The 27,498-nt window shown below is 56.3% G+C and overlaps 1 protein-coding gene across 6 annotated transcripts; it reads right to left on the minus strand.

Annotated features, from left to right (window-relative positions):
* Nucleotides 1-748: 748 nt before the first annotated feature.
* On the minus strand, nucleotides 749-25,986 carry FAM118A (family with sequence similarity 118 member A). Of its 6 annotated transcripts, none has more exons than XM_037160325.2 (9): nucleotides 25,879-25,986; nucleotides 15,845-15,899; nucleotides 14,882-15,137; nucleotides 11,642-11,863; nucleotides 9,736-9,864; nucleotides 8,362-8,647; nucleotides 6,849-6,881; nucleotides 5,568-5,645; nucleotides 749-2,001 (listed from the first exon to the last, which is right to left on the minus strand). In XM_037160325.2, exons 2-9 carry the CDS (start codon nucleotides 15,889-15,891, stop codon nucleotides 1,982-1,984), a joined length of 1,071 nt encoding a protein of 356 aa, XP_037016220.2. In that variant the 5' UTR covers nucleotides 15,892-15,899; nucleotides 25,879-25,986; the 3' UTR covers nucleotides 749-1,981. The 6 variants fall into 6 exon arrangements, with proteins under 6 accessions (XP_037016220.2, XP_037016221.2, XP_037016219.2 ...); XM_037160326.2 differs by having other exon boundaries at nucleotides 14,882-15,134; nucleotides 25,879-25,985; XM_037160324.2 differs by lacking the exon at nucleotides 25,879-25,986 and adding an exon at nucleotides 25,203-25,415 and having other exon boundaries at nucleotides 14,882-15,134.
* Between the last annotated feature and the right edge of the window lie 1,512 nt (nucleotides 25,987-27,498).

Genomic DNA, 27,498 nt, shown 5'->3' on the forward strand with positions numbered 1-27,498 from the left:
GTTGGAACACCATGTTCCCCCTCAAAAGAGGAACCTAACAAAATGGTTGGTTTACACACATTAAATGGTTAAGAACTACACAAAATTGTAGTAAACATGGCACTTTATCTTGAAAGCACCCTGATGTCAGCCTATGATGAGCATCACCAGATTCAGTGGTGGAAGGGGAGAGTTGGGGAGCTGGCGGGGCTGGGGCTGGCGCAGGTGCACGCAGCTCTGTTCAGCTGCGTAGTTGTCTTTCAGGGCCCAAGAGTAAGCGGATCAGGCCTTGGTGAGACAGCAAAGAGCATATTACATAGTTGCTTGTGTAACTTTAAAATGTGACCTCATGTTTCTCATGGACAGCACTGTACATGCTCAATTGTTTCTCCTCTATCAGTCACGTCGGGATAAGTCTGCACTTTAAAACAAGTGTCACAGCAGAACTGTGGACAGATCCGCCCGTAACAGCAAGGCCTGCACCCCCGGCACGGCTCAGAGCAGGTCCTGAACGGACTCTGCGTGACTTTTCCAGGTTCGCATCTGTTTCATGTCATCTCTGTGCTTGTGACCTTGCCATACCCTGTGTCAGCCAACTCGCAGACTCACGGAACCATCCCTGATTGCACTTTGTGAGTCTTTAAAAAACAACTTATAACTGCTTTTTAAAAACCTGAAACACATTCAAGTAATCACCTGATTTCACAACTGAGTGACAACTCACGATAAAAAGTCTCATTAAATAAATTAAAGCAGGCTTTGTCATAACTGAGGAAAAGTTGAGCACAGAGTTAAAGTTTTATTTATGACCAGAGTAGCATAAAATTTTTCATGCTTCGAAAGGAAGACAAAGGTCTGACACTCCCTACACGTCCCCACCTCCTGTTTCCTGTTCTCCGTACCTGTGGGGGCCCCAGTGCCAGCAGTGGGAAGGGGCGTAGTGCTTGACAAGAAATGCCTTGTGAAAACAGCCTCTGAAACAGACACCAAGCAGGGCCTTTGCCGTTCACAGAGCAACTCCCTGCATGGGCCCTGCAGGCGGCAGCTGTCCCTGCCACCTGCCCTCGGGGCCCCAGAACACATCTAGTGTTGGCGTCTCTGGCGCTGCAGTCCCTCCCTTCACAAGGTCTGCCCGCCACCCTCTGTTAATCCATTTACGGGCCATGGGAGGGGCTGTCAGGAGATGTGCACAGAGAGGCCGGACTTTCCCCAGCCTGGGATAGACTTGGAAAGCTTGGAACTTACACTCTGGCTAAAAGTTAAAGCCTGGTCTGTGCTCCACTTGTAACTCCACAGTTACCAGCGGCAAAGCGGACATACACAGCTCAGAACCGCACTTCTGAAAGGTCCTCCTTCTGCTTCTCTGTGACTCCGCTTCTCCTGATAGTTACACCTGTCATTCTTTGGAACTGAAGTTACTAAAATTACGGAATTCCAAAGAAGCCCTATTGATCTAGTCACTCTTTTAAAAGTCATACGACTCACTGGGAGAGTCAATGCCTCGAATATTCTTTACTATAAAACAATATAACAAACACACCTGATAAGTTTTTTCTATAGTAATAGAGGTTTCTGCATAAAAATTGTAAAATTTAAGAGTCTAGTTTTTTATTTTCTCTTTGGCAACTACTGTGCTTGGACAGTCTTCACTCTCTCCCTTTTATTAGAAAAACCCACTTTGACAAAGAGGGCGTGTCAAGTGGGAGCCCAGAATACCAGGCACCTTCCTTCCTGCCGAATGGGCCCCTGAGGTAGCTGTCCACCAACCCTCACAAAGGTACCTGAAGTGTGTGCATTTCACCCCTCAGACAGTTAAACGCACCCGGGGGACTGTCACCCAGCCTCCTCAGGCCACATTGCCACAGGGCTCTCTCGGGGAGCGTGACGCTTTAGAAGTGAGGGTCCGTGTGGAGTTCTCTGAACATTCCTCATTGTTCGGGTGCGGCACTGTGGTCACAGAAGGCTGGTTTTCAAGTTGCAGGTTTTACTGGTTTTAAAGTTTTCAAGATGCTCCAGCATCATCTGTTTAAACAAAAAAAAAGGAACACCAATATATTAAGGTTCAGTTTCAAAAAGTATTTGCCATAGAATTTTTATTTTGGAAAATTTAAGTTTTCCTTTTGTGCCAAAGACTCAGAACACACCTCCACAATGGAAGTAGTAGCCATGGTCCAGAAATGACCACGGAGGGGTTAGTACCATCAGGGGACATTGTGTTTACAAAGACATGCAGAAATCAATCGTAAACATGGGTGCTCTCTCCCTTCTTGGGACACCGGGGGTAGGGGGCAGTTTCAGCACATGTAACGGAGCCTGTTCAAGTTCAAAAGACAAATGAAGCTCAGCCCACACAGATGGGAGCCCAACGTGGTCCCCTCAGCTCTCCAGCCTGTGGGAGTGGCCAGCAGCACCAAGAAGATGGACCTTGGCCTCTCTCACCCACACGCAGAACAGGACAAGCCTTCTGCAAGCAAGACCGAGCACTCTGTCTAAATAGGTGGCTGCTGGACAGGCACTGGCATCAGATGGGTCCGAGGATGGCGCTGCACGGCTTGCTCACTGCACAGCAAGTTCCGAGGCAGAAAGCCCTGCCGCCTGGTCCACACACTCCCTCTCCAAATCCCCACCGTGGGAGGAAAGCTGCGTGTCTGCAGCAGCGGTGGAAACGACCACCTGGGCCTGCCTTTCCAAACACCTGCTGGTGCTGAAGACCCCTTTGGAAAAGAACCACTCACCTGGAGGAAACGACTCAAAAGCACAGGTCTTATCTTTTTACTCAGTTACAGTCTCTGCCAGCTGAATTCACAATCCACATATTTGCTACAAGACTTAGAAGAATTTTATACAAAATGCTATCATTAGGAGTCTCCTAATGACTATACGCTGAAGTTTTACAAAACACACTGAATTTGTGCAGAATCGAGGTGAAAACCTGTGGGATCTGCGCAGTTGTAGCTCGGTCGTTTTCCCACAAGGTCCCTAGTACATGCTCCCCTCCACCCACCAAAGACAGCAAAAGACCCCAGCCTCACCCGTCTCCTGCAACAGTCCTAACTCAGGTCACCACTCACTCTACAAGCAGCTGTTTTAACAAGTGCTTTGTTTGTTGACTGTCTTTGATTACATGTTATCTGCATTCATTATGAATCTTTTTATATACAACAGACTATTTCGACAGTACATGATCCTTGTAGAAGAAACTGCATATCACAGTATGGCTCACATGTATCCACCAGGAAATTAGTTTACATGCTAAATGAACCACTAGCAGGGTAGGTAAATGCTTCATGGCTCCAAAAATTCTTGGATTACTATATAGGTGTTTAAGAGTGTTTTGCTGAGGTTTTCCTTTAAAGTAATAAAAAAAAAACCCAAAACTCTGGCCCAAGCTGGTGTGGCTTAGCGGATTGAGCGCCAGCCTGCGAGCCAGAGGGTCGTGGGTTTGATTCCCCAGTCTAGATAACATGGCTGGATTGCAGCCAGGTCCCCAGAAGTGGGGGGCAGAGGGTACATGCAAGGCAACCACATATTGGTGTTTCTCTCCCTCTCTTCCTCCCTTCTCTCTGGAAATAAATAAAACTTTTAAAAAATAAACTGTTATCTGAAAACCCTACATACCAATGTTTTCAGGAATGCAGTAGAGTCAGGTACCCAGAGAAGTCTCTGGTTTCTCTAGAGATTTAAAAGATATTAGTCATAAAATGACAGACTATGAGAAAGCACTCAGAAAACAAGAGCCCCTAGAAATTAACAATAACACTGTCAAAATAAAAGTTTAACCCAAAGGCTAGAATATAATTCTGAGAATCTCAGAAAGATTTTTAAAAAATAAAAATTAAAACATCAGAGAAACAGTAGACAGTGGAACTCAATCTAGGAGACCCCAACTAATGTGAAAAAAGGGGGGAGAAGATAGAAGGTATAATCGAGAAAACCATGGATTATTCCAGAACTGGAGAAATGAGGGGAAAAGGGAGTGAGGAATATAAAAGAATCCACCTAAATACACCTTAACAAAATTTCTAAACACCAAGGAAAAAGATCCTAAAAGCTTCCAGAAAGGAAAGCAAAGGAACGGTTGCCTACAAATCACTGAGAACTGAGCTGGAATCAGACTCTTTTCAATAGGAAACCTGGACACAAAACTGGACTCCAAGGGGACATTATGAACCAAGAACCTACACTCCAACCAGCCACAGGGCATGAGGACCAGGCAAAGAGGCTGCAGACACACCATCCCCGGGGCACCTGGCCTGCAGGGGCTCCCTGAAGAGCTCCCAGCAGAATGGACGGAAGGCAGAAGGAAGACCTGCCAGTGACCCAGGACAGGAGGGGGACCAGGGAAACCAGCAAACAGCAGGACAGACCAGAAGGTCAGAAGACATCTTGGGAGATGAGAGGCCCTGTGTCAGACAATGCATACATTAAAAAGTATTGTGAAGTGTAATTTTTGGACGAGAGGGGGAAAAGAAATCTAGAAACTCCTCAAAAAATACAAAGCACAGGGAACATGCAACAATCAAAAGAGGAACGTAATTAGTGGAATGTGAGGAAACACTTGACCTTGATATGAGAATATGTCCTGCCACTGGCACAGAAACTGGGCCACTGGGTCCATTAACACAGCACACAGCTGGCTAACTGGGGAAATATTCCCACTGGGTTTTTTTTTTAAGATTTTATTTACTTTTGAGGGGAAGCAAGGGAGAGAAACTAGCTGTCTCTCACATGTCCCCATTTGGACCTGGCCTGCAACCCAGGCATGTGCCCTCGCCAGGAATCTAACTGGCAGCCTGGTGACCCTTTGGTTCGCAGGCGAGCGCTCAGCCCACTGAGCCACACCAGCCCGGGCATTCCCATTGTTTTAGTAGGGTGAGTTTGTTCTCCAGCTTGGAGATGCAGCCTACAGCCAGACTGAGGGCCAATTTTCTTCAGCCCCGCGGCGATGGAGATCAACATGGGTGACTTAGGGAAGTGAGAGGAGGGAGGGGAGGGAGGAGGGTGGACCCTCACAGGCCAGCTTCACACTGGGAAGCAAGAATAAGCACGTCACTTAAAGGACAAGGACTGACCCACTGCAGGAGGCGAGGGAGGGGATAGGACATGAGGGAAACTGCCTTCCTGGAGCCAACAGAGTTTGTCTACTGAAAGAGAGTTTAGGTCACTCTCCGCTCATAGAGGCAACAGAAAACAAACGATTTAGAATGGTCTTCTGTGGGGACTGAGGTGTCCCAAGTCAGGACAGTGGGCACCCCTGGGTGATGGGGAAGCGACTGAAAAGCTGCGGGGCTTCCCGACAACGTCTGTGTCTGGAAAGGGACGCGATGACATCGATGTGTTCCCGCTGTGAAAACTTGCTGGCTGGCCTCACAATCCGTGCACTCGCCCTGTATTTTTTTCAGTGATGCATTAACACAAATGAACAGAACTGTTTTAGGAGCAGGTCCCTCGGGTGGTTTGAATAGCCTGTGTCATGCCTCACTCCTTCCAGGGACAAGGACAGTAAACAAGGCTGTGGCCGCAAAGCCCACAAGCTAATCAGGCAAACGTGCAGAAGCTCCCCACACAGAACTCAAAACACCTGGTACCTGACTGTCGGCGTTGTTTTGAGACTTCAGTTCCGTTCTCTTCTAACTTCCTCTTTGCACAGCCCTGGCATGCTCTCCCTGAAAAATGAAGACACTCATTAAAAAGCTTCTCATCCAGGCCCTGGCTGGGTAGCTCAGTTGGTTGGTTACAGCATCATCCCAATAGGCCAAGGTTGCAGGTTCAATCCCCAGTCAGGGCCCATACAAGAAGCAACCAGTGAATACATAAATATGTGGAACAACAAATCGATGCCTCTCTCTCTCTAAAATCAATCATCAGTAAATCGAAAGTTTCCCTTGCAGAACCCACCGTCCACAGAGCAGTGTACTGGCCTGGTTTACTCCAGATGACGTCTATCGAGATAACGCTCTTTCAGAAGAGGAGGGTGCTGAGGGTCATGCTGATGGGACAGCACAACCACAATGTGCCCTTTCACAGGGAAGCAGGCGGACGCGGAAAGCTGAGTACAAATGTCGTCATTCCTGAGCTGATGCCCCCCACACTCACGAGTTTCATAGTTGGGTCACTGAGCCCCGCGGGGCCCCCGCTCCACAGCCAGGGCCCTCCTGACCAACAGACCGACCGGCGTGGGGAAGGCCATTGTCAGGCTCACCCAGGGAGGATGCTGGTAGTCAGCGAGCTCGGCCAGACCTCGTTAACTCAAACAGGCGGAGCTGAGCCCAGCAGAGAAGCAATTACACTTCAAACGCGTATGAACTAGAAACTGTATATGAAAGCTTGAGAGCCTCTGCGATGAGAGTTTCAGAAAGGGGCGGGTCAGGCACCACGTGCCAGGCTGAACGCGCTCACAAAGCAGAAGCTTGTCCTGACTCCCCTGGGTTCTTGGTTGGGGGACAGGGATTATTCGCAGGCCCGTTTGACAAACTGTGCTCCCTCGTAGAAGGAGGCACTTCCCCCCCTTCCCCGTGGCAGGGACCGTCCCGTCTGTGGCACAAGTGTGTTAGCACAGGCTGAGTATTTACTTTTTTAATATACTTTTATTAATTTTGAGAGAGAGAGGAAGGGAGAGAGAACATTGACTAAGGGAGAAATGCCAAACATTTGCGCCCCAAACAAAGACTGAACCTGCACCCTAGGCATGTTCCCTGACCGGGAACCGAACCTCCAACCTTTTGGTGGACGGACACCAACCCAGCCACCCAGCCTGGGCACAGGCTAAGTATTTAACTTGCAGACATTTTTATGATTTCAGTAACAGCAGGAAGACAATAGAATGTGTAGGCAAACACCAAGCTGATAGAATTCAAGATCTGCCTTACCCAACGATGTGGTGCTGTCCACCGGGTCAGCGTCTGGGGAGAAAGGAAATCGATCAGCGGCCGCAGCGGCCTCACCTCCATGTGCCCGCCCGCCCGGCCGGCCGGCGCGGAGGGGCTGCAGGCTGGTTACTGCCCTCTTCTCCTCCCAGGGGCCATGTGGGAAGCACCTGAGGTGGCCGGGCACACAGGGAGCTTGGCATGGCACCCGCTGTCGCTTATTTCCGTCACCACCTGTGTGCCACCTTCTCCACCGGGACTGGCACCTCACGCATGCAGGTGCACGTCCCTACGACACGCAGGTTCACGAGGTCTGGAAAGGAGGCGTCGAGGGGGACAGAAAGACACGCGGCGGCACGCCCCAGGGGCCTGGGCTCACGCGGGCCCTGGTGCCCCGGATGCTTGTGCGTGTGGAGGTGAGAGGTGGCAATTAGGGGCAGAGGTGACGAGAACACTGTCCCTCTCCAGAGCCATCACACAGGCCTGTTCCAGGACACCCGAACCAGGACGGTTCGCCCTGCTCTATCCACAGTCCCATCCCAGCTTCAAATATCCTGGCACCAGCCGGGCTAGTCATTCGCCTCTGGGCTCGTCTGTCTACCGGTCAGCCCTTGGCCGCAGTGGGTACCGTGACTGGACACGAAAGTAGGTCACGGATGTAACACTCACAGGCGTGTGACAGAACACAGCTCCCTTCTCCTCTCTTACCAAGAAGCCGACTACGGCCCTTGTCACACTTTCACTAATGGAAATGCCGCTTACATGGGCCCACTTTACTCATTATTTATGGAAAGGGTTGATGGAGAAAAATCTAGGTGCTGGGTCATCTGTGTATCTGTCACCCACGATCTCAGTGTCTCCAGTCTTCACGGTCATGGCCAGTCAGGTCCAGCTGTCTGTCTGTCCCCGTGCCGAATCCAATGCCCTGCGTCGTGAGCATCCCGTGACCATTCAGTGGCACGGGCTTCTCCACACTCTCCGTCGTCCATGACTTACGGCTGCAACTCGAAGCTGCCAGTTGCCCGCATGTCGACCCGGCCAATTTAAGAGTGACCCAGTGATCCGGTTTGCTCCTGACAGGTGAAGCACACCTGACAAAGGGCCAAGGAGTGTCACTCAGACGGCCGGCTGCACGTGGCTGACCTCGGAACAGGCGTGTGATGTAAAAGAAGTCTCCCTGCAGCCCGGGACAGGGTAAAGGTGTGACACACATGCAGGACTCAGGCTTCCGGTCTCAGTCGGCCCGCCCGCAGCGTGCGGGGCGCCTGGCACAGCCGCGTGCAGCTCCACGCAGGCGTCGCCTTCAGCTCACGGACCCGCTGTCACGGCGGCCTTCCGTTCTAAAGTGCACAGAGGCACTTTCAGAACATAACTAAAGGACCGGTGGATTTCACGGTTAAGTACACTGAGACCTCACTTTTATTTTGTGGTATGTAAATTATATCTCAAAAAGGGGGGGAGGCGCTGGAAGGACCCTCCGGGGTTTGTGCGTGGCAGAGCGCACAGGCTCCCGTACCTGGACTCCGCTGCTTGCAGATCTGCGAGGCCAGGTCCTGCACGTACCCCGGGAAGTGCTCGAAGCTGGCGCCGTAGGACACGACCTTGATCCCGTGCAGCAGCATGTCGGCCTGGTGCTTGAAGAACTGGTCCTCGCCCTCCTTGAGCACCACCATGTAGTGCTCCAGGTCCACCTTGTTCGGCACCGAGTACAGGAAGAGCGCCTGGAATATCTGGTCCCGGAGGGTCTCCCCGCAGCCCACGAACAGGAAGGACTTGGTGCGGTACAAGTTCTGGAGCGCCTCCTGGGACACCAACCGAGAAACCGGCTGCTCGTCTGACGGACAGCAGGTCCGGCAGGCCCGCGAGCCACAGGACCGTGCTTCCGAGTCACCACCGCCCCCAACGGCCTTTCCCGGAGCCACACTGACCAACAGTCAGAGAGGCAGAGCCTCTTCCTCTCTGGCCAGGCCCAAGTGGGTGTCCAGGGCACGTGTACCCACAGTGGGGAAAGCCTGGCCCGCCCCACCCACCGGGCCTGAGCTGAGTGCACTCACTCCGACCTATCACGTGTGACTCTAAAACACTCAATGAAGGACACTAAATGTCTCGGTCCATGACTGCCCGGGCCACGCCATGAATCAACTGTCTCAGAGGACCATGGGTAGGAACCTTTGGAGGGTGGGGACTGGTGTCAGGAGGACAGGGTTTGGGGAGTGAGGACAGCAGAGCTGAGGCAGGTCCAGTGACAGCGACCCAGGGGAGTGGGCACAGGCGGGGTTCAGGCCTGCAGTGGAGACCCACCGGTTCGGACACCCCACATCTCAGAGGGGATCAGCTCATGTGTCTCTTGACCCAGGACACATCGCTGAAGCACCGAGGAGCCTCGGCTCCCCAACCATGCGCCACACCTGGCCACGTCCCACAGGTGGCCCAGGGCCGAGGGGCCAGCGCCAGCCCTGGGCTCGCAGGGACTCGGCGAAGACCCTGTGGCTTCTCAGCACCAAAAAGTGGGGAAGCAGGTCTACTTTGTCTCTGGTATCAAGGAAACCTCCCAGGCAGTGGAATTTAATACTAGGATCTGAAAGCCAGAGAGAACGCCAAGAAGAGGAGACAGTGCAGACAGCAGGACGCGTGAATGAACAGAGATGACAAGGAGGGAGGGGTGGCCTGTGGGCCTGCTCGTCACCCTGAAGAAACATAGCTGTCCCTGTGCAGCTGAGTCACGAATGACCAGTGGCAAGGTGAGTCAGACGGGACTGAGGCCGCGAATGACATGAGCACCGGCCAGCAGCCGTGTGAGCTCCAAGGGCAGCCTGGGGGTCGGGGAACCACTCAGACCACTGCTCCGGAGTCCCCAGGGTACAGGCAACGCCAGACCGGGTGGCCGTACCATCACTTCTTGGTCTTGAGTGACATCCTTATATCCCGAGGGGTCCAACACCATCCCACAGGGGTCCGTGTACAAGCCGTGGATGTGGAGAACTCCGTATTTCACATGGCCTCTTGCCCACTGAAGGACCTGTCAAAAGTCAAGCCCAGAAAAAGGAAACCTGTTATTGAAAACAGATGTAAGAGGAAACATCTGAATTGGATGCATGGTTTTTCAGAGCTACCTTGGAAAGAGTAAGAGAGAAGCTTGCACTAATAATTACACCTTTGAAATCTAAGAGTAACTCCGCTGTCAGCACTACTCACCCCCGTCACATCGCATCGGAAAGAACCGTGACAGCCGGGAATGCGGAAAATACCCCGACACCTGGGGCTCAGCTGGCCGGTGAGACTGGCCACTTTGGGGGAGTCGAGAGGACTTCCCCATCAGAAGTCACCTGCCGTATTTCAGTAACCGCTCTGTATACAGCGGTTAACACCCGGAAAAATGTATGAGAGAAGTAACGTATCGATTTACCTACACTGATGTCCACTCAAGATCCAGAACAAAGGTCCTTACAAAGACACACAGGGTGGATGTCCCTTTTCACACTGAGGCTTTCACTTCAGCAGGCAGTGCTGACACACCAGGCAGACAGACAGACAGACAGACACCAACAGCTCCAACACAGAACCAGCAGCCGAGCAGCTGGAATTCTACCACACGCCACTTGCATTTATTTCCAGAGACACCACCTGCGACAGTGAGGAAGCCTCCCAGGTGGGCCGGCCGCTCGGGCATGTGAGCAGGTGTCCTGTTCAGAGGTGCAGCTACACCAAGGGGCCTGCTTGGCAGCCCCAGCACCACCCTGCCAGGACAGCCTGTGCCCAGGGCGTGTGCCTGCAGCCACCTAGCACACGTTCCCGGCCAAGCTCTGAGAAAGGGGGCCGAGGGGAGCTCTTGGGGTACCCCCCGTCTGATGGGGGCCCGGGTGAGCCGTGCTCAGGACAGCTGCCAGCCAGCAGAGCCGGGCTGAGGCCTCGCCTCAGGGGGGAGCCAGACGGCCGAGTAGCAGCGTCCGGGAGTAGTGACAATGCACAACCTGGAAGCACAAGCACAAAACGCGCAGAGACGCAACGAAGGAATATAGTCACGTCCAACCTTGCTGGTAAAAAAATAAAAATGCAAAACGTCCCCCTCTCCTCCAGGTGAAATGCATTTCTTCTGTCTTTTAGTGACACCACATGTGGACAAGACGCAGGAGGTGGACCAGGTGACCCGACACGCTGCGAGTCTGGTCCCAGAGCATCGTACTGAACAAGTCTCATCCTTCTGCTGACGAAAGTCCTGCCTTCAACTGGTACAAAACGCACACCTGTGAAGCGCAAGGAAAGCGAGGTCTGCCTGCGCTCCACACCCAGCAGGTGGGACTATGGACCTTTCTGGAAAACAACTGGTGATGCATATCATCTGTCTTTAAAAGTCATACCCTTGGACCCTAAACCTCTTCTAGGAACTTATGCTAAAGGAATAAACAGAGAGACACAGAAGTGTAAGGATTTTCAATGCTGAGTGACCTGTTTATAAGAATGAAGGCTGACTAATAGGAGAGGCCTCCCTGTGACGACCACCATGAGCAAACGCAGACCGGACAGCCCTGCAGATCCACAGGGCAGAACACAAAGGACAAGAGCAGGCAGTTCCAAGTGTCCAGGCAAGCGAGGGCGTTACCCCTGCCCTGGAGCTGCCCGCGGAGGGGCCGGCACAAGCTCAAGACCAAGTTAGGGTCGTGTTTCACTGGACAGGAGCGTGGAGAGCTGACGGCACCTTTCACTGTGACCGACCCCCGCCACCCACTGCAGAGACGCACACCTGCCCCACACCCACGGCGCCTTTCCCCCGGCCCGAGGGCCCCCCCAGCCCAGACCTTGGTCTTGTCCTTCAAATCCAAGGACTCCATGGGCTTGTTCTGCTGCTGCCCGAAGATCTCCAGCAGGTTGTCGTAGTTGGTGGTCAGCACCATGGTGCCCCTCTCCATCAGGCTGAGCACGGACTGCAGCACCAGCGGGTTCTGGATGTGCTGCTCCAGGTCGTCGAAAACCTCCATCAGGCAGTCTTGGAAGAAGTTGGGCTTCGTGTCGCCCGTCCGCTGCGGGAAGGTGGGCCGGGAGTTAGCAAAAGACGTCCTCTCCCAGCCACGTGAGCACCTGCCCAGGCGACACTCTGGGTGCTGGGGATGGCGGGGGGCGGCCAACCCCGCAGTATACTAAGCTCTAGAAGAGGGAGGCGTTAGTGATACGTCAAGGGTGCTAAATGGTTTGGGGAAAGAGAAGGAGAGAAAGGGGGACAGGTATGGCCAGGGCACAGGGGGGCTGGGACACAGGCACGGGGAGGGGCCTCTGCAGAGAGAACGCCCTGCGGCGGGAAGGACAGGCACCGGGGCACCGCGGGAGAGCGCAGGTGGGAACGCAGCGCAGCAGAGTGAGGGCTGTGTCAGCAGGCGAGGTCGGAGAGGCGACCCGGACCCACGTGCTGTGGGGCCTTGAAGACCAAGGCAGAGGCTTCCCTCTGAGAGCAGCTAACTACTCGTCTTCCCCTCGGTGGGGCCTAGGAAGTGCTGTGTCTTTACGGCATCTCGAATTAGTGGCAGACAGCGTGGCACGCGCCTCTGAGACAGTCCACAGGAGGAGGACAAGGTGTGGCCTCGGCAACCTGCTCCAGTGGCTGGAGTCAGGCTGGGGCGGACTTGTGAGGAGGAGGAAACACGGCGAGCCCTTCTGAAGCGCTCTCCCGTGAGGGGCCGGACAAGTGGGCACAGCAGCTGGGAGGACGCACCCCCATGAGGCCGCCCCTCGCCCAGCCACCAGGACGGGCGAGGCAGCAGACCGTGCGTCCGTGCGGCGCGCCTGTGCCCGCCCTGCCTCACCATCACCATCTGCCTGAGCGTCTGCATCGACCCCTGTCCCTGCTGATGTCGGCCGTCACGAGACTCCCAGATTATCGCTGGTGCCATAATCCTTTGGCTCTGGCCACTTCCTTTTCTGACACCCTCCCCAATCTTGAAAACCCTTCCAATGTTCCCAGCGGGTGTCGTGGGTAAACCTCCACATCTCCATCCTCACCTCTGTCCCCAACAGAAAACTGCCCCCCAGGGCCCCAGACCAGCGCCCTGGTCTGGGGGCCTGGGGGGTGGGATGGCCCTGATCATTGTTAAGGTTGTCTGGCTGTCCTTCTGTCGCAGTCTGTGCTGACCTCAGGTCCACTTAGGGGACCATTCCTGCACAATGGCCTCCACACCCCTCCATCCCTCTCCTCCAATAAGCTGGTCCCAGCCTGGCCATCACGCCACAGCCACACCCGGGACCTCACCACCATCAGGAGCCTCTCCGGAATTGCCGGTGCAGCCTGTCTCCCATCTGCCCGACTTGAGCACCTGCAGGCTCCCAGGACACCGGCCACCCGGTTGCAACCTGCAGGCCGTGACCCCGCTATGGCTGACCTTGGCACTCATGCCCTCGCTGGCAGCCATCTCCTGTGAGCAGCTTAGAAGACGCCCCCACAGGGCCGACCCCCTTAGGCTGGTAAGCTCCAGCCTGCCCCACCTCCCCGACTTTGCTGGAATTCATCCCCAGAGGCACCCCAACCTGAGAGCCCAGCTCCGCACGCACTGACCCCTCACCTGGTCCTGACCTGCTGAACACAGGTGGGGAAAACACAACCCTTCTGACTGGCTACGCTTTACCTCTTTTTTTATGGAAGTTTTAAAAAATATGCAAAACTAAGGAGAAAAGCAGAATAAAGCTCCTAATACACATCTCCTGGATTAAACGAGCGGCAACCCACCTGGCCTTTCTCCAAAGGAAGGCCCTCCTCGGAACGGCCCCAGGTCTGCCCCGCAGCCCTGTGACACCGCTCTGTCTCCTGACGCCTCCCCGCTCTCCCCGCTCTCCCAGGACAGGGCCCCACACTCCGGTCCTCCATGGAGAGGACCCGTTCTCAGCTTTGCGGGCCGGCCTCCATTGCCACTGCCCCGCTCTGCGCCACAGCGTGCAAACCATGGGTGTGGCCACGCCCCACGGAGCTTCCTGCACAGAACAGGCTACAGGCGGGTCGGGCCCGCCTGTCCATCAGTGATGCTAGCTGCCCCCATCGATCAAACACCCAGTTTGGCCATCACCCAGCTGGAAACACTTCCCAGACTCTGGCACAGCTGGGCCTGACCACATGCGGCCACCACGATGAAAACAGAAGGGGTCCGTGTGACTTCCACGGCAGGCCCTTCCCACCCACTGGGGTCAGTCCCTGCCGGCGCGGGGCTCTGGCCCGGAGCACGGGCTGGGAGGTGCAGTCAGCACAGCAGGTGGACAGCAGCGGGTTCCCAGACAGTCAGGCTGCCACTCTCTCCCAGGGCCGTGGGTGTCTCTGTACAGGAGGGGTCTCTCGCCCCTCCTGACTCCTGGTCCATGCTCGCTCCTGTGCCAGCCCTCCAACACCTGCTCCCCACCCCACTCCTTGGGTGGGATGTGCTGCTTCAGTGAAGACAGGTGTGGCGAGAAGCGGCCCTGTGCCCACCACAGGGTCTGGGGCCCCACGCCTGCCCCGGCGCTGCGGCTCCCTGCGCAGTGACGGCCTGGCTGCACACCCGAGTGGGACTGACCCCACTCCGCGCCGGCCGCCAACTCGAGGGCCTCGCTGGGCACTGGTCTCTCTCAGCACCAAGTGCTTCTCCCCCACTAGGGGGCCCCCAGCAGACAACGGGGCTACGACTTCTCCATCTCCCAGGGCTTCTGGGAAGCACCTGTCACTGGAAGACACGTGGCTGCCGGCCTAGACCCGAAACTTACTTTCCAGACACCCCGTCACCACACACGCAGTAGACAATCCTAAGCTCATCCCCAAAGCAGCCGGCCGCCATCCTGGACACAGCCTCACACAGCCCGGCTCCAGGGACCCGGGGCGGTTATCTGGGAAGCTCACACTCAGCCCCGAGGCCTAAGGAGATGGCATTCTGAAGGCCCTAACGGTTCCCAGCTCATCAGCTGACTCCGCCGAGAAAAGACGTGCGTAGGCTCGTTGGAAAGTGAATGCCAGAGTGACGGGTTCACCAGCCTGGCGCAGAGCCGGGCACCCCCGGGCACCCAGAAGTGCTTGTCTGCCAAAGACTCACAGGTGACATCTTCCGGATCAGATCATGGGCCACAACCAGCAGGTCCCGGTCCTTCATCACTTTCCTGCGGAAGCGAGCCACGTCCCCAGGGTGCAGCACCTCCAGCTGCTCCGCCGCCTCCAGGACGGCCTCCAGGCAACTCCTCCAGGAGCGCAGGGCGGGGATGCCCGGGGCCACTGCCGCGCTGACACCCGTCCCCATCACCAGGAGCAGTTCCTGCGGCTGTTTCTGGATGAGGCTTTTTAAAAACTTTCTGCTTAAAAAGAAGGGACAGAGAGAGTGAAAGTCAACATGGAAATACCGAGACCCCGAAGAACGGCAATGCCGTCAGGAAGGCCTGTGCCGCGTCAGGTCGGGTGCGGCCTGACCCAGACACGCCAACGCTTCCTCCGAGAGGAAGCGTCATTCCCTTTGCTCTATTTCACCCGGTCTGGCCTCGCTCACCTGGGCCCCCCTCCCTCACCGGGGGTTAAGCGCACTGTAAACGATGTTTATCACTGAACAGAAAGCCCAGCCACTCTAGTGTTTTGAAGCTGCAAAGAGCTTATAAACAACTGCGATAACAGAACGGTCCCCGCCTCCCGTGACAGATGACCCTGCCTTCTGTGACAGGTGAAAGTCCCGGCAGGAGGCTGGTTTTCTGCCCCTTACCAGTCACAGCCCGTTCCGGGGAAAGGGCCTCCTGCTCTCCACCACTTGACGGCGGCAGACCCAGCAAAGCCCGGCACCCTGGCCTGCACGGGCCCCCCCCGATCCCTGTTGCTTGCTGAGACCTGGCTAAGGTCCCTTCCCTGGGCAAGACAACTGGCTTCTGGAATGTTCTGATGCTGGAGCAAAGGTGAGCACACAGCCCGAGACCCCGTCCTGACCAGGGTTCTCCCCTGGCTCCCGCCTTACAGGTGCCGAGCGGCAGGAGACGGTATGGATGTTACACACTGCACGGAGGCGGGAGCGCTTATTTACCTTGATTTTTGTTCACTTCTATTTGTCATCTTCTCCAGTGAATCCATCTGTGAACCTAAGGAGAAAAGTCAGTCAGAAGCGGCTTCTATTTCCCAGGTAAAAGTTCTCTCATCAGCCCCCTGGAAGAGAGTTAAGGCTGGAATTGAAATCAAAGGTCCGGGATGTCGCCTTAAACTGGGACACCTGGAAAACACCAGCACAAAAACCAGACACCCATGTCTCCTCACACTGCCAGGCCAGGAGGGGCTCGGACCCAGACTCTGCCCTCGGCACAGGACAGGAAACCAGGGGAAGCCGGTGCCAGTCCAGGCGCCCTGTTCTCACGACGCCCCTTTCCAACCCTGTCCCGGAAGAGCGTCCAGCTGGCGCCAACACGAGCCCCTCCCCGCGGAGGAAGAGGCAGAGCCGTTCCTCAGGGAGGGTGTGTGTTCCCTGGGGTGCTGACCACTGCCCCGCAGGTGTCTGGGGACACTTCTCAGCAAGTCTTCCCAGGCGCCAGGCCCCCTGTGGCCGGTGCGAAACCCAGCCCGGAAAAACTACGGAAGCCCAAGGTCAGCTCCTCACGCACACAGAACAAGCACTGAACCCGGCTGGTCTCACGGCCAAACCGCCTCCACGCCGTCCCCGCGCCAGAACCACTGACTGGAAACAGGAAACTGTACAGGGAAAATGCAATCTGCAATGTCACAGTCCTGCCACCAATGAGCGACAGCTGCCGTTACCATCTATGATTTTCCCTCCACATTTTACTTGGAACTTTGCGATCACTGGAGAGCGGAGTTCACACCCCACTTTCCCCACCCGTCAGAGTGACAGCGTCTCCCGCGTGTTAGGAAAACCACGCGGAAATGCGGGTGTGACGGCTCCTTGCCCAGACCCGTCTCACCAGAACGCCACTCACCTGCGCCCGCGCCCCCAGCGCAGGACATGGCCGTAGCCATCTGACAACCGTCTCTGGGCCACAGTTTTTGTATCTTTTGAAACCCTCTACTCAGGAGAGGCTTCCGAGAAGCAGAGCTGCTGGGTCAGAGAAGGTGAGGGTTGTCGCGCATTTCTGCGCGCGACAGGTGGCCAGCAGACCAGGTGAGCGCCACTTTGCTGCACCTGCGCTGCTTGAAAACCGCCTTTTCTCAGATGTGCGATCTTTTTCCCCCCGACACGGCTGTCCCCGGGCAGGTGGCTTCTGTGAGCTGCGTTCGTATCACCGGGAACTGCGGTTTCCTCACACCGCAGGCCGTCCTGGAGGCCGCGGAAGTAGAATAAGGTCACCTGAAATAATTTCCCAGGGCGAGAAAACACGGCTTAATCGGCATCTAAGCATCGTTACACTTCACAGCAAATGGGACCTTAAGACTGTCCCCGGGAACATTTACACTTTGTACACCGGACGCCACCCCAGGGCAGAGGGCGCGGGGCTTCCCTCGCGCCCGCAGGTGTCTGCGACCTCCCCCCCAGGTGTGAAGAAACCGCAGTTCCCAGGCGATACGAACGCAGCTCCCAGAAGCCACCTGCCCAGGGGACAGTCAGGGCTGGTGCTGCCCTCGCCCACCCGGCCTCCCTCCAGGGAGTGACCGTCACGGCCGCCAAAGGTCAGACCGTTCCGCTGCGGCTGTGATTCCCCCCCCGGGGGTGTTTTCTGAGGAAAGTGACGCTGCAGTTCCCACCGGATGAGCGGCCCTGGCCCAGCCCTGAGCTCCACCGACGCACCTAACTCTTCGCCAACCCTGTATAACAAGGAGTGAAACGGGGACTCTCGCTAACGGACCCAGTGTCGGCGGCTGGGGACCGAGGGCAGCGCTCTGGGAACTTGAGCTGCCAAGGCCGAGTTGGGCTGCGGCCTGCGGCTGAGTCCGCCCTCCACACGCTTCCTGTCTGAACCTCCCGAGCAGAGCAGGACTCAAAGGATCACTCCCACTCACCCTCTCTGTGTAAAGATTATTTATTTATTTAGAGGGGAAGGGAGGGAGAGAAACATCAATGTGTGGTGGCCTCTCAAGTAGACCCCACTGGGGCCTGGCCTGCAACCCAGACACGTGCCCTGACTGGGAATCGAACCGGCGACCCTTTGGTTCGCAGCCTGTGCTCAGTCCACTGAGCCACACCAGCCAGGGCCCTCTTTCTTTAACTAAATGGTTGGGGTGACCCTGGTTTATTACACATGCACATTTCCGGTGTGTAGCTCTGTACATGACACCTGCTTACTCCACCGTGTGCTTGATTTGAAGAGTTAATGTGAGGTGCTGACCCACGCACTAACCCCGCCGCCCTCATCTCTGCCCCCCAAATAATTCACGTCACTTTGACGTTGTCGCCCCTCCCCACCCGGGAGAAGTGGCCTTTCTCAGCCTTCTCTACACAACTGCGTTTCAGAACCTTTCTAAACAGCCACTGGTCACCCGAAGACTGAGTAACTGCCCCAAACTGCGTCCGTGGTGCCGACCTCAAAGGCCCAGCTCGAGCCCTTCCATTGCAGTGTAACTGCTCCTGACTCTTCACATATGTGTGGTTATAGTGACCGGTTGGAAAATCTAATGCTGCATTTACACATCTGCAAAAAAGTACAAACAATTCCATCTTCCTGGGCTGGACTTAACTCCATGCTAAGTAATTTCCAGGGTCCCCAGAAGAACAAGTCATCACCCTGACCTAACCTGACTGAGCACTCCCACGGCAGGTGGGCACCCACTCCCCTGCTCCCTGGCTCCGGTCACAGCAGCTCCACCCTCATCAACTTTAACTCTGCCATCTGCCCTGAAAGGTCCAAGTCGCCGATGTGGAAGCACCCAATCAGCTGAGAATTCAACATAGCGACTCAGGACGCTCAGCACTGTGGCTGGTACGGAGTCCCCCTTGGCGCACAGTCAAAGACAGCACCTCAAATCCTGTTCCCTCAGCAGTGCAAGCACCTAGAAAGCACTCCAAATCTCCCCTTGATTTTAAACCAAGGGCCACTTGGGAAATACCCAAAGCAATGTGTACCGGATCCCAGAAGTTTCAAACAGACAGCAAGCAGGGTTCTGCTCCCTCCCCCAACACCACTCTTCCAGGGCAATCCCACCCCAGAGGATACTAACACACGCCTCCAAGAGCTTTAGGAAGCTGCAACTTCTGGTTTCCCCGGTGACGAAGTCGTCAGCCCCTGAAGCCTGCAGCCCGTGAGCCAAGCCTTCACAGCAACCCATTTTTTCCAGGACCTAACGGCGTCTTCTGAAAGCAAAATCAGGCCCAACACAGATTTGTACGAGCAATTTTCCTGTCCTTGTTATCGAAAGCCATGAAAAGAACTCCTAACAGGATGTTTTCTGCTTAAAATCTGAGACCCGGAGTGTTTTATGCACCAGCTCCAGGGCAGCCAGAGACCGCCTTGTTCCCTGAACCCCCAGCTTCTGGCACTAAATAAACACTCATCAAACCGACCCGATGCAACAGAGAATGAACCACAAGCACCAAGCTTGTCACCTGCAGCTGTCCAAACGACCCCCTCCCTCCCTAACCCCACTGTGCTGGGCAGTGCACGGCCACCCCGCCCACCCCTGGGCCACTAAGTAACCATGCCCTGGCCCAGTCCCTCACCCGCTGGCTCTGGGCTTGCTCAGGTGACTTTTTTGGCCAATGAATCTCAACAAGCAAGCAAGAGCTCAGTAAGCACTTAGACACTGGAGCCTGCCCTCTCTTGGAACTGTGTCTTAGAAAGCCCCGTCCAGCCTCCTGGGAGGGCGAGCGGGGCCAAGGCACCGGAGCTGAGAAGCCAGCGCCACCCACCCAACCTGTGACGGGCTACCTGGGGCTATCCAGTGCCGGTCAAGCAGGCAGACAGCCCCAGTGGCACGAGCGGCCCCAAGGCCAGCAGAGACCTGGGGAACCCGGCCAAGACCCTGACCCCAGGACTGATGGGTGTTTGGAATGCTCTCGACCACCACCCTCTACACAGGCATGAGGGTGAGAGGACGGGAACGGGGGAAGACGAACGTGCCAAGAAACAGAAAGGAAATGAGCCAGTGAGTGAAAGAGTTCCCGGAGGTCTGAGGAAGAGGGGAGAACAATGTCAAAACAGAATCACTGCCCTGGCCGGGCGGCTCAGCTAGTTGGAGTGTCACCCCTGAACCAAAAGGCTGTGGGTTCGATTCTCAGTCAGGGAACATGCCTAGGCTGTGGGTTTGGTTCCCAGTTCAGGTGCGTATCAAAGGCAACAGATCGATGTTTCTCTTTCATTTCGATGTTTTGCTCCCTGTTTCTCCCTCTCCTCTGAAAGTAAAAAAATCTTTTTTAAAAAAGAACAGTAATTATTAACTCAGCATAACAAAAACCTAAAACTACTTTCATTACAAACCACACTTTCACTTCACGCACACAAATCAAAAAGTTTCAAGTCTGTGGGATCCTCAAAAATATCCTTAGGAAAGCCCCTTCCTCCCTTTCCGCAAACGAACGGGCGTGCGGGTTCCTGGGCCAGAGCAGGGAGACCCCACCCGGGCTCAGCGAAGAGGCAGTGCAGACACAGGTGAGTCCGCGCCTCCTGCACAGCGGGGGAGGACGTCATGAAGAGTCATCGACGTTTAAAACAGCAGCTTGTAACCCCCCTGCAATCAGTCCCCGGAGTGATGGAGTACGAGGCCCAGACCGTGTGGGACAGTCACACACTGGTTGCCAGTCGGGGCCACGCAGCAGGGCAGGCAGCCACCTTCAGCATTCCCAGGACGGCTCTGCTCCTGGCCCAGAAGGAACCCATGGAAAAAAACAATGTGTCAATGGGCTGCTCACAGGAGACCCAAGACTTGCAACCACCAGTTCCAGGTGTAATCCACGCAGCTCACCAGAGTGGCTCCTAAAGGCCAGGGCGTGGGGTCAGAGGCCCAAACCATCCACTGTGCTCTGGAGGCAGGCCCCGCCCAGCACCTTGACACCGACACACCCAGGTCCTGCACAGCAGCACCCCCATTGCTCTGGTTGGAGCCCCACAAATGGCCCTTCCCATGGAGATCTGGTTCCCATGGAGATGGGGAGGGGCGGCAAAGCAGAAATCAATGGGCAGCAAGAGTAACGTCTGTGCATCTGACAAGCACACGCCCAACCACCAGTGAACCCCCTGTGGCCTGGCTAACACGCTTCCTCAGAGTTTGGTTCGGATGACTAGATTTCCGGGACCTGGAAACACAGCACAAAGAGTGAGCTTCCAGAACCGCAAGACACAAGAACCCCCCGACCCACAGTAGCACGGGTCCTAGGGTGGGGAAAATACAGTGTCTGGGGTGACGGAGACACTGCTTCCCCCTCGGGAGAGCTCCTGGACCTCAGTTTGCAAGTCTGCCCCCTGGTAGGGCCGCCCCGCCCCATCACCGCAGGGCTGCGCAGACTGTGGAGCGCGAACATGCAACAAAACGTCTGCCTGTTACTATGAACCACGTCAGCTGCCAGCTCATCTCCCTCAGCCACAGCTGGCTGCCAAGGCAACTCTTCCGAGGCAGCCAGCAGAACCACGGACTAATTTAACCATGGGGCTGGCAAACCCTGACCTGGGGGCCGTTACTGCTGGGGGGTCTTTGGAATGAATTGCTTTCTTTAATTACAGAAAACACAAAATCAGGAACACACACTACTTCAGTCCAAATGGGAAAATGGTTATTTTGTAGTCATCGAAACCTGTTCATTTGCTGCTTGAAACCAGTGAGTGCTTCAAACACAGTTGCCTGGGCATAAACCAAGGAAATAACAAAACCCACCACGAAGAAAAAATGTAAAGGTCACAGTTTAGTTCAAATACATTAATTACTGACGCTTTTGTGCCCTGATTAGATTCAAGGGAAAGCCCTCAGCACTTCATGAGCCTCGTCTCATTTAACCCTCTCGATGGCCTGTGAAGCGGCCGCTGTGACGCCCACGGCCGACCCAGCCAAGGCCGACCACCCCGCCCAAGAGGCCAAGGTGCCAGATACGGCCTTGCCCGTTTTCTCCTCCCATTAGTGTAGCTCGGAACGGCAAACTCGCACACGACCGTTCTCGAGGAACCCTGCCAACCGCTGAATCATTAGCTGCTTTACAGTTTGTCCATCAGCTGTGACACGCTGCACAATTCGAACACGCATGTCCCTTAACGCTAAGCCAGTGATGGTGGGACACACCAGCACAGGGGCCACAGGCCAACGGGAGGCCACTTCCCCGGGCCGAGGGGCACAAGAGATGCTCCAGAAGTAAATGGCCAGCTCAACCTGCAACGAGGCGTCCCTGGGCTGGAGGGGTCTGAAAGGCAGCAGGGTCACAGAGGTGAGCGCGAGGCTGAGAGGCGTGACTAGGTCAGCGTCCCCCAGAATTAGGGGCAAGCTGGAAACCCACTGCTGGCTCCCGTTTCGTCACCTGCCACCATCCCGGGCGTCACCTGGTGCACTGACTCCAGAACTTCACCTAAGACCCTAATTTCTACCTCCTTTGCCACCAAACCTTTCACCACAGTCCCGGTAACACTTAACCTGCCTGACTAACCAGTGGCAGTCAGCTAATCGGCAGTCACCCCTGCCGTCTCCCCAGTCCCCGATGTCAGACTGTGGGAAGGAGCCTCAGGCGAAACAACCTGCTCTGGACAGTTTTCTACTTGGCTGCTGCTGGTCTTATCTCGCTGTCTCAGCGAGGGCTAGGCAGGGAACAATGCCACCATTCAAAAGGATGTCATGCTCCTGGCAAGGGGACACCTTGAGCTTCTTTGGGAAGATGTGGGATCTTGCTGAAAGAGCCCAGCCTTAGAGGCTGAACATCCGGGTACTCCTTGTACAACTTAGCACAAAGTAAGTTACAATCTCAGAGCCTCTGTTTCCTTTATCTGCATAAAATCAGTCTCTTGCCCCTCACGGGGGGATGATATCTAAACGAGTAAGCCTGCCACTGTCCTTGCCGCTGAATCGGAGCCCTGGGCTTCTGCCCAAGTCGGTGCTTCGTGGACAGCTATCTTTTTTTAATCCCAAATAAATGTGTGTTGCCTCTCCAAAAGAAAAGAAAACAAAACCAGTCTGCCTCCCACTAGACCCGCTGTCTGTGACGAAATACGCTTAAACACTGCGTGAGCGCGGGCCTATCTCTGCACCTGAGTCCAGACCCGACCGAGTTCCTCCGAGTCGGTCCAGAGTCTCACAGCCACAGCCTCCGTCTCTGCCTCAAGTCCTCACAAGTCGTCTCCCAGCTGAGAGCCTCCCTGCCTCCCTCTCAGCACCGGTGGTCCCACACTGTCTCCAGAGTGACACCTCAGACATAACACACCTGAACTTGTCTGTCTTTCCAAGGGCCTCCCACGTCCTTCGGGAACCTGCCCAGCTCCCACACGCTCCAGGTGCCATTCCCCTTCCAAGTACCACCTCTTCTGTCCTGCCCCACCGGCTACGCATGCGGCTCCCGTGTGGGGTCGCAGTCACCCTGAGGAAGCCCAAGGGGACCACCCACCCTAGGGGAAAAGGACAAAACCTCATGAAAGGGAGTAAAGTTCCCAATGTCACTCCCCAGGCAGGACACTGTAGTCTCACAGAGAAAAAACCTCAACCCAGCCTTCCAGGTCCATGCCGAGGAAGCCGAGGTCCCCAATGCCACCACCCCGTCCGGGTGGCCACCATCTCTCACGTGCCCTTGCTTCCTCCAACAATCCTCCTGCAGCCCAGACGGTGACTGTCCCAAAGCACAAAGCTGTCGTCAGTCCTCTCCTGAACCCCTTCAGCAGCCTGCGCTGCCCTGCCAGACCCCCTCCAGGCCTCCAGACAGGTTCCTGCTTTGGTCCTGACGCCCCTCGCCTACCCCCTTCCCTGCCACGCCCCAGCTACAACCCCACTCGGGCACCCTCCTGTTTCCCCCACTCCGGTCTCCCCTCCTCCAAGCACCTCCCTCCCTCACCTCCACTGGCCGGCTCCCCTCTTCCTCCGGCTCTGTGCTGGGTCCTCACAGACTCAGGCCAACAACAGAGGCTGTGATTCCAGCAAGGGCCAAGGGCGGGGTGGGCCTCAGGAACAAAGCTGGATTTGCCTCATTTAAGAGTCTCTGTAACTCCACCCGAGAGCCTTTCTCCTTTCAGGAAGCAATTCCTCTCCGGCCACCCAGAATTAATCCACGCTCCAGCCCAGCTTCCCAGTTTCCAAAATCCGGTGTGGTTCACAGCGAGCCTCCCTAGCAAACTTCTCTTCAACCTCAAGGTTTGGGGATCAGTTCACCCGTCACCTGTCACTTCCTCCCCTCCAGAAGCCCTCCTTACAGCCCTTCCAGGAATCCACACCCTGCCCCCAGCTAAATTCAAGGTCACTACACTGTTATTATCTCCACATCAAACCATCCTTCTTTCTTCCTCACCGCCCTGCACAGGCCCTGAGAGTGGGAACTAAGCTCTCTCTAGTTCCTCTGCCAAATCCCAGAAACTATCAGGCACTCGAAAAAATGTTAGTTCCAAGAGTGAAAAAAAAAATTAAGACAAAGAGACAACCTCAAAGCATCCTTACTTGCCCTAAGTCCCTCACCTACTTAGTTCTCCTCCCTGCGCCCCATCAGCTCTGACTCCAGGGCCACTGGAGTCTCACCAAAGAGCATTAAAAGTTAATCACTGTCCCGGTTCTGGCCTCAATGCAGCAGAAAACGCAAATGCAAATGCGGGCGCTCAGATCACCGCCCTGCTCGGTTACAGAGGGTCATCGGGTGACCTGGTGATTGCCTCTCCTTTTACTCGTGCTGTCTGTCATCCAGGATCCACACAGCCCCGGAATACATTCATAGACGCCTCACGGGTCCAGGGACCTCAGGTGTTAGAAACCCGCCTGGAGACCCGCGTGGAGAGGGAGCCAAACGGGGACCGAACTTGGGAAGGGGGTAGAGAGGGGCAGGGAAGAAGCCGAGGGTGGGGAGGGGGTCCAGGGACCTAAGGAGCTAGGGAGAGATGGCACCAAGGGCCTGAGCAGTACAGGGGGATTCTGAGGCCTGGGGGTGGGGACATCTTGGACGGTCTCGGGGACCCTGAGCGAATCTTTTGGGGGTTTCTGGAACCGAGGGTTCTGAGAGTCTCGGGGCCCTGTAGCGGTGGGAGGTCGTCTGGGGACCTCGACGTCTGGGGAAAATCCTGAAGGGTTTTGGAGTTCGAAGAGTGCTCAGAGTGGCAGGGGCCAAAGGTAGCTGGGGACCCGGACAGGGCCAGGGGGCCGGGGCGGACCCGGAGGGGTTCTCGGGGAATGGGGGAATGCTGTTCTCGAGGGAAAGGGGAGCTGTTGGGAACCGAAGTCTGCTGCCGAGGTCGTTGGGATGGCCCGAAATCCCGAGAGTGTCAGGGGCCCGGAAGCCCCGAAGGGGCCGGAGCGGACCCAGAAGTTCTCGGGGTCCTGACTGGCCTCTCCGACCCGCCTCTCACCTGCGGCACCGCCCAGACGCTGGTCGGAGCTGAGGCTCCCGCCACCTCCTCCAGCTCAGCAGTCCTGGTCTCCCCGGGCTCCGGCGGCCGCACGCCGCTGGCGCTGGGAGGGGTCAGGCGGGAGCGGTCTGCCCGGAGGGGCTGCGCGCGCACCCGTGCGGGAGGTGGCGGGGACGCCCGGCGCCCTCAGCCGCGACTCCCACGCCGCCGGCCGCGGCGCCGCCGCAATACCTTCCCCCGCGCGCACGCCCTCGCGGCGCCAAGGTTCCGCCCCGAAAGCAACCGCCCTGCGGGGGGCGGGGCCAGGACTCGCGGTCCGCCCCAGCCGCCGGCCCCGCCCCCACCGAGGCCCCGCCCCCTCGGAATCTGGGGTGCAGGTGGGTTGTGCTCGCAAAGAGACCACCCGCTTCCAAACCTTTGTCTGAGCCCCAGTCTGTCCCCTGCTCTCCGCGCGTTTCGGGTTTCTCATCTGCAAAGCGGGGTCGGCGCACTTTGCTGGCACGTGGCGAGTATTCGGTGCGATCCAGAGCGCCCCTCTGCAGCACCCCTGCGCATCGCTGGAGCACCTGAGCCTCCGCCGCCGGTTCCCACGCGTCCTGCTTCCCAAACATCCCCGCCCACTAAGACCGCCAGTCCCCTCCCCAAGCCCCGCGTTCTTTTCTTTCAGAATCCTTACCACTCTCTGAATGACGTTCACTTATTTTCTCTCTCCCTTGAGAAAGCCGAGTGTGTGTGTCAAGTACACCCCTAGTCCCCACAAGTAAGAACGGGGCAGGACACACAGCCGGTGCCCGGACGTCTGCTTATGAATGCGTGCGCGTCCTCCTGCTGTGCTTCCCTCATCAAGAAATAATCCTCCTAGGAGGCTGATAATGGGGGTCAGCTTGGGTTCGTCCGTCAGGCCCTGTGACCTGTCGGCTATCGGTGCCTAGGTTCCGTGTCTGTACACTGCGGGTGGATGCTAGGTCGGCTCCTGGGGTGGCTGAGAGGACTAAATGAGATGGGCTTGGCCCCAGGGCACGCAGCTGGGTTAGTGTGCCCTGGTGGCCCTGTTATTCTGGTGGCCTCCCCCTTCCCTACTCTGCCGCTAGAAGTCTTTCCTGCCCTGAACAAGCCTTCCTGTTCAGGATCTAAAAAAGCCACTTCCTCTGCCCGCCCTCCAGCCCACATGGAAGCCTCCCGTTTGTGGGGGATGCCGTCTTTGCTGGTGGGTTCCAGCAGCCTGTAGACTTTGGGGGCCTGGAGCCCAGAACTCTGTGAGGGCCAGTGAGTCAGGTGTGAACAGGGCCAATATGGGCTTCGTATGTGGTGCCAGGCTCTTGCTTGAGCACTCGGCACGTGTTCCAGCATTTAGTCCTCAGAACAACCAAATGAGGAAGGTGCTGTCATTATTCCAATTTGACAGGAGGCCGCTGAGGCCCTGCAAGGTTGCCCAGGCTGCTCCATGCCCCAGGCCACACATCTCCCCACCGGGGAGACAGCTCCCCACCCCTGGCTGCAGGACTGAGATGCAGTGGGGTTCAGTTTGTGCTCACCTGCTCCTGTGCTCAGGGGTGGGCACCCAAACCCGCAGGAGGCCTGGTCCCAGCACCAGCCTTGATAACCACAGCCCTGGGGGTAGGTGCCATCAGAGGCAGACCCAAGGTGCCACGGGGCCCCGGGCGGGGCTCCCAGGGTGCTGGGCACTGGAGGAGCCACCAGGGCAGCCCCAGCACAGGCAGGGAGTCCTCAGCCCATCCACCCAAAAACTCAGCCCAGCACCGTTAGGAGGACAAGGCCAGCAGGAGGGACACCTTGGGAGCAACGGCCCCCTCTCCTCCGTCTCTGAGCAAGATGCAGCGTCTCGCAGGTTGTGGAAAATTACTGAGAGGCACTGCCACCTGGCTGCCCTGAGCGTTCTCAGAGTAGATAAGGGGCTGGCGTGGCAGGTGGCGAGGGGCCAGCATGGTGCTGGTGTGCAGGTGTGTGTCTCACGTTGCTGAAGGTCGCAGGTGCAGGGGACCCTGTCTGCCTCCACCAGCTGGTGTGAGCACATCTTTGTCAGTGTGTGCTGAACAAAGGAGTAACTATGTGTGTGCCCGAAATGGCCAGGCTGCCCAGTGAGACGCTGGTGTGTGTGGAAGAACATGCTTGTGTGTGTGTGTGTGTGTGTGTGTATTCACCCCTCTTTATTGAGCACCTACTATGCACCAGGTGCTATGCTAAACTCTTTGTATACACATCTTCCTTTCTCCTCACAGTTACCTTCTGCACTAGGTACTAATAGTCCCCATTTAACAGACTGAAAACAGAAAGG

Source organism: Artibeus jamaicensis, unplaced genomic scaffold, assembly GCF_021234435.1.
Source record: "Artibeus jamaicensis isolate MK-2021 breed Jamaican fruit bat unplaced genomic scaffold, CSHL_Jam_final contig_233, whole genome shotgun sequence".
In the NCBI taxonomy this organism is placed as follows: Eukaryota; Metazoa; Chordata; class Mammalia; order Chiroptera; family Phyllostomidae; genus Artibeus; species Artibeus jamaicensis.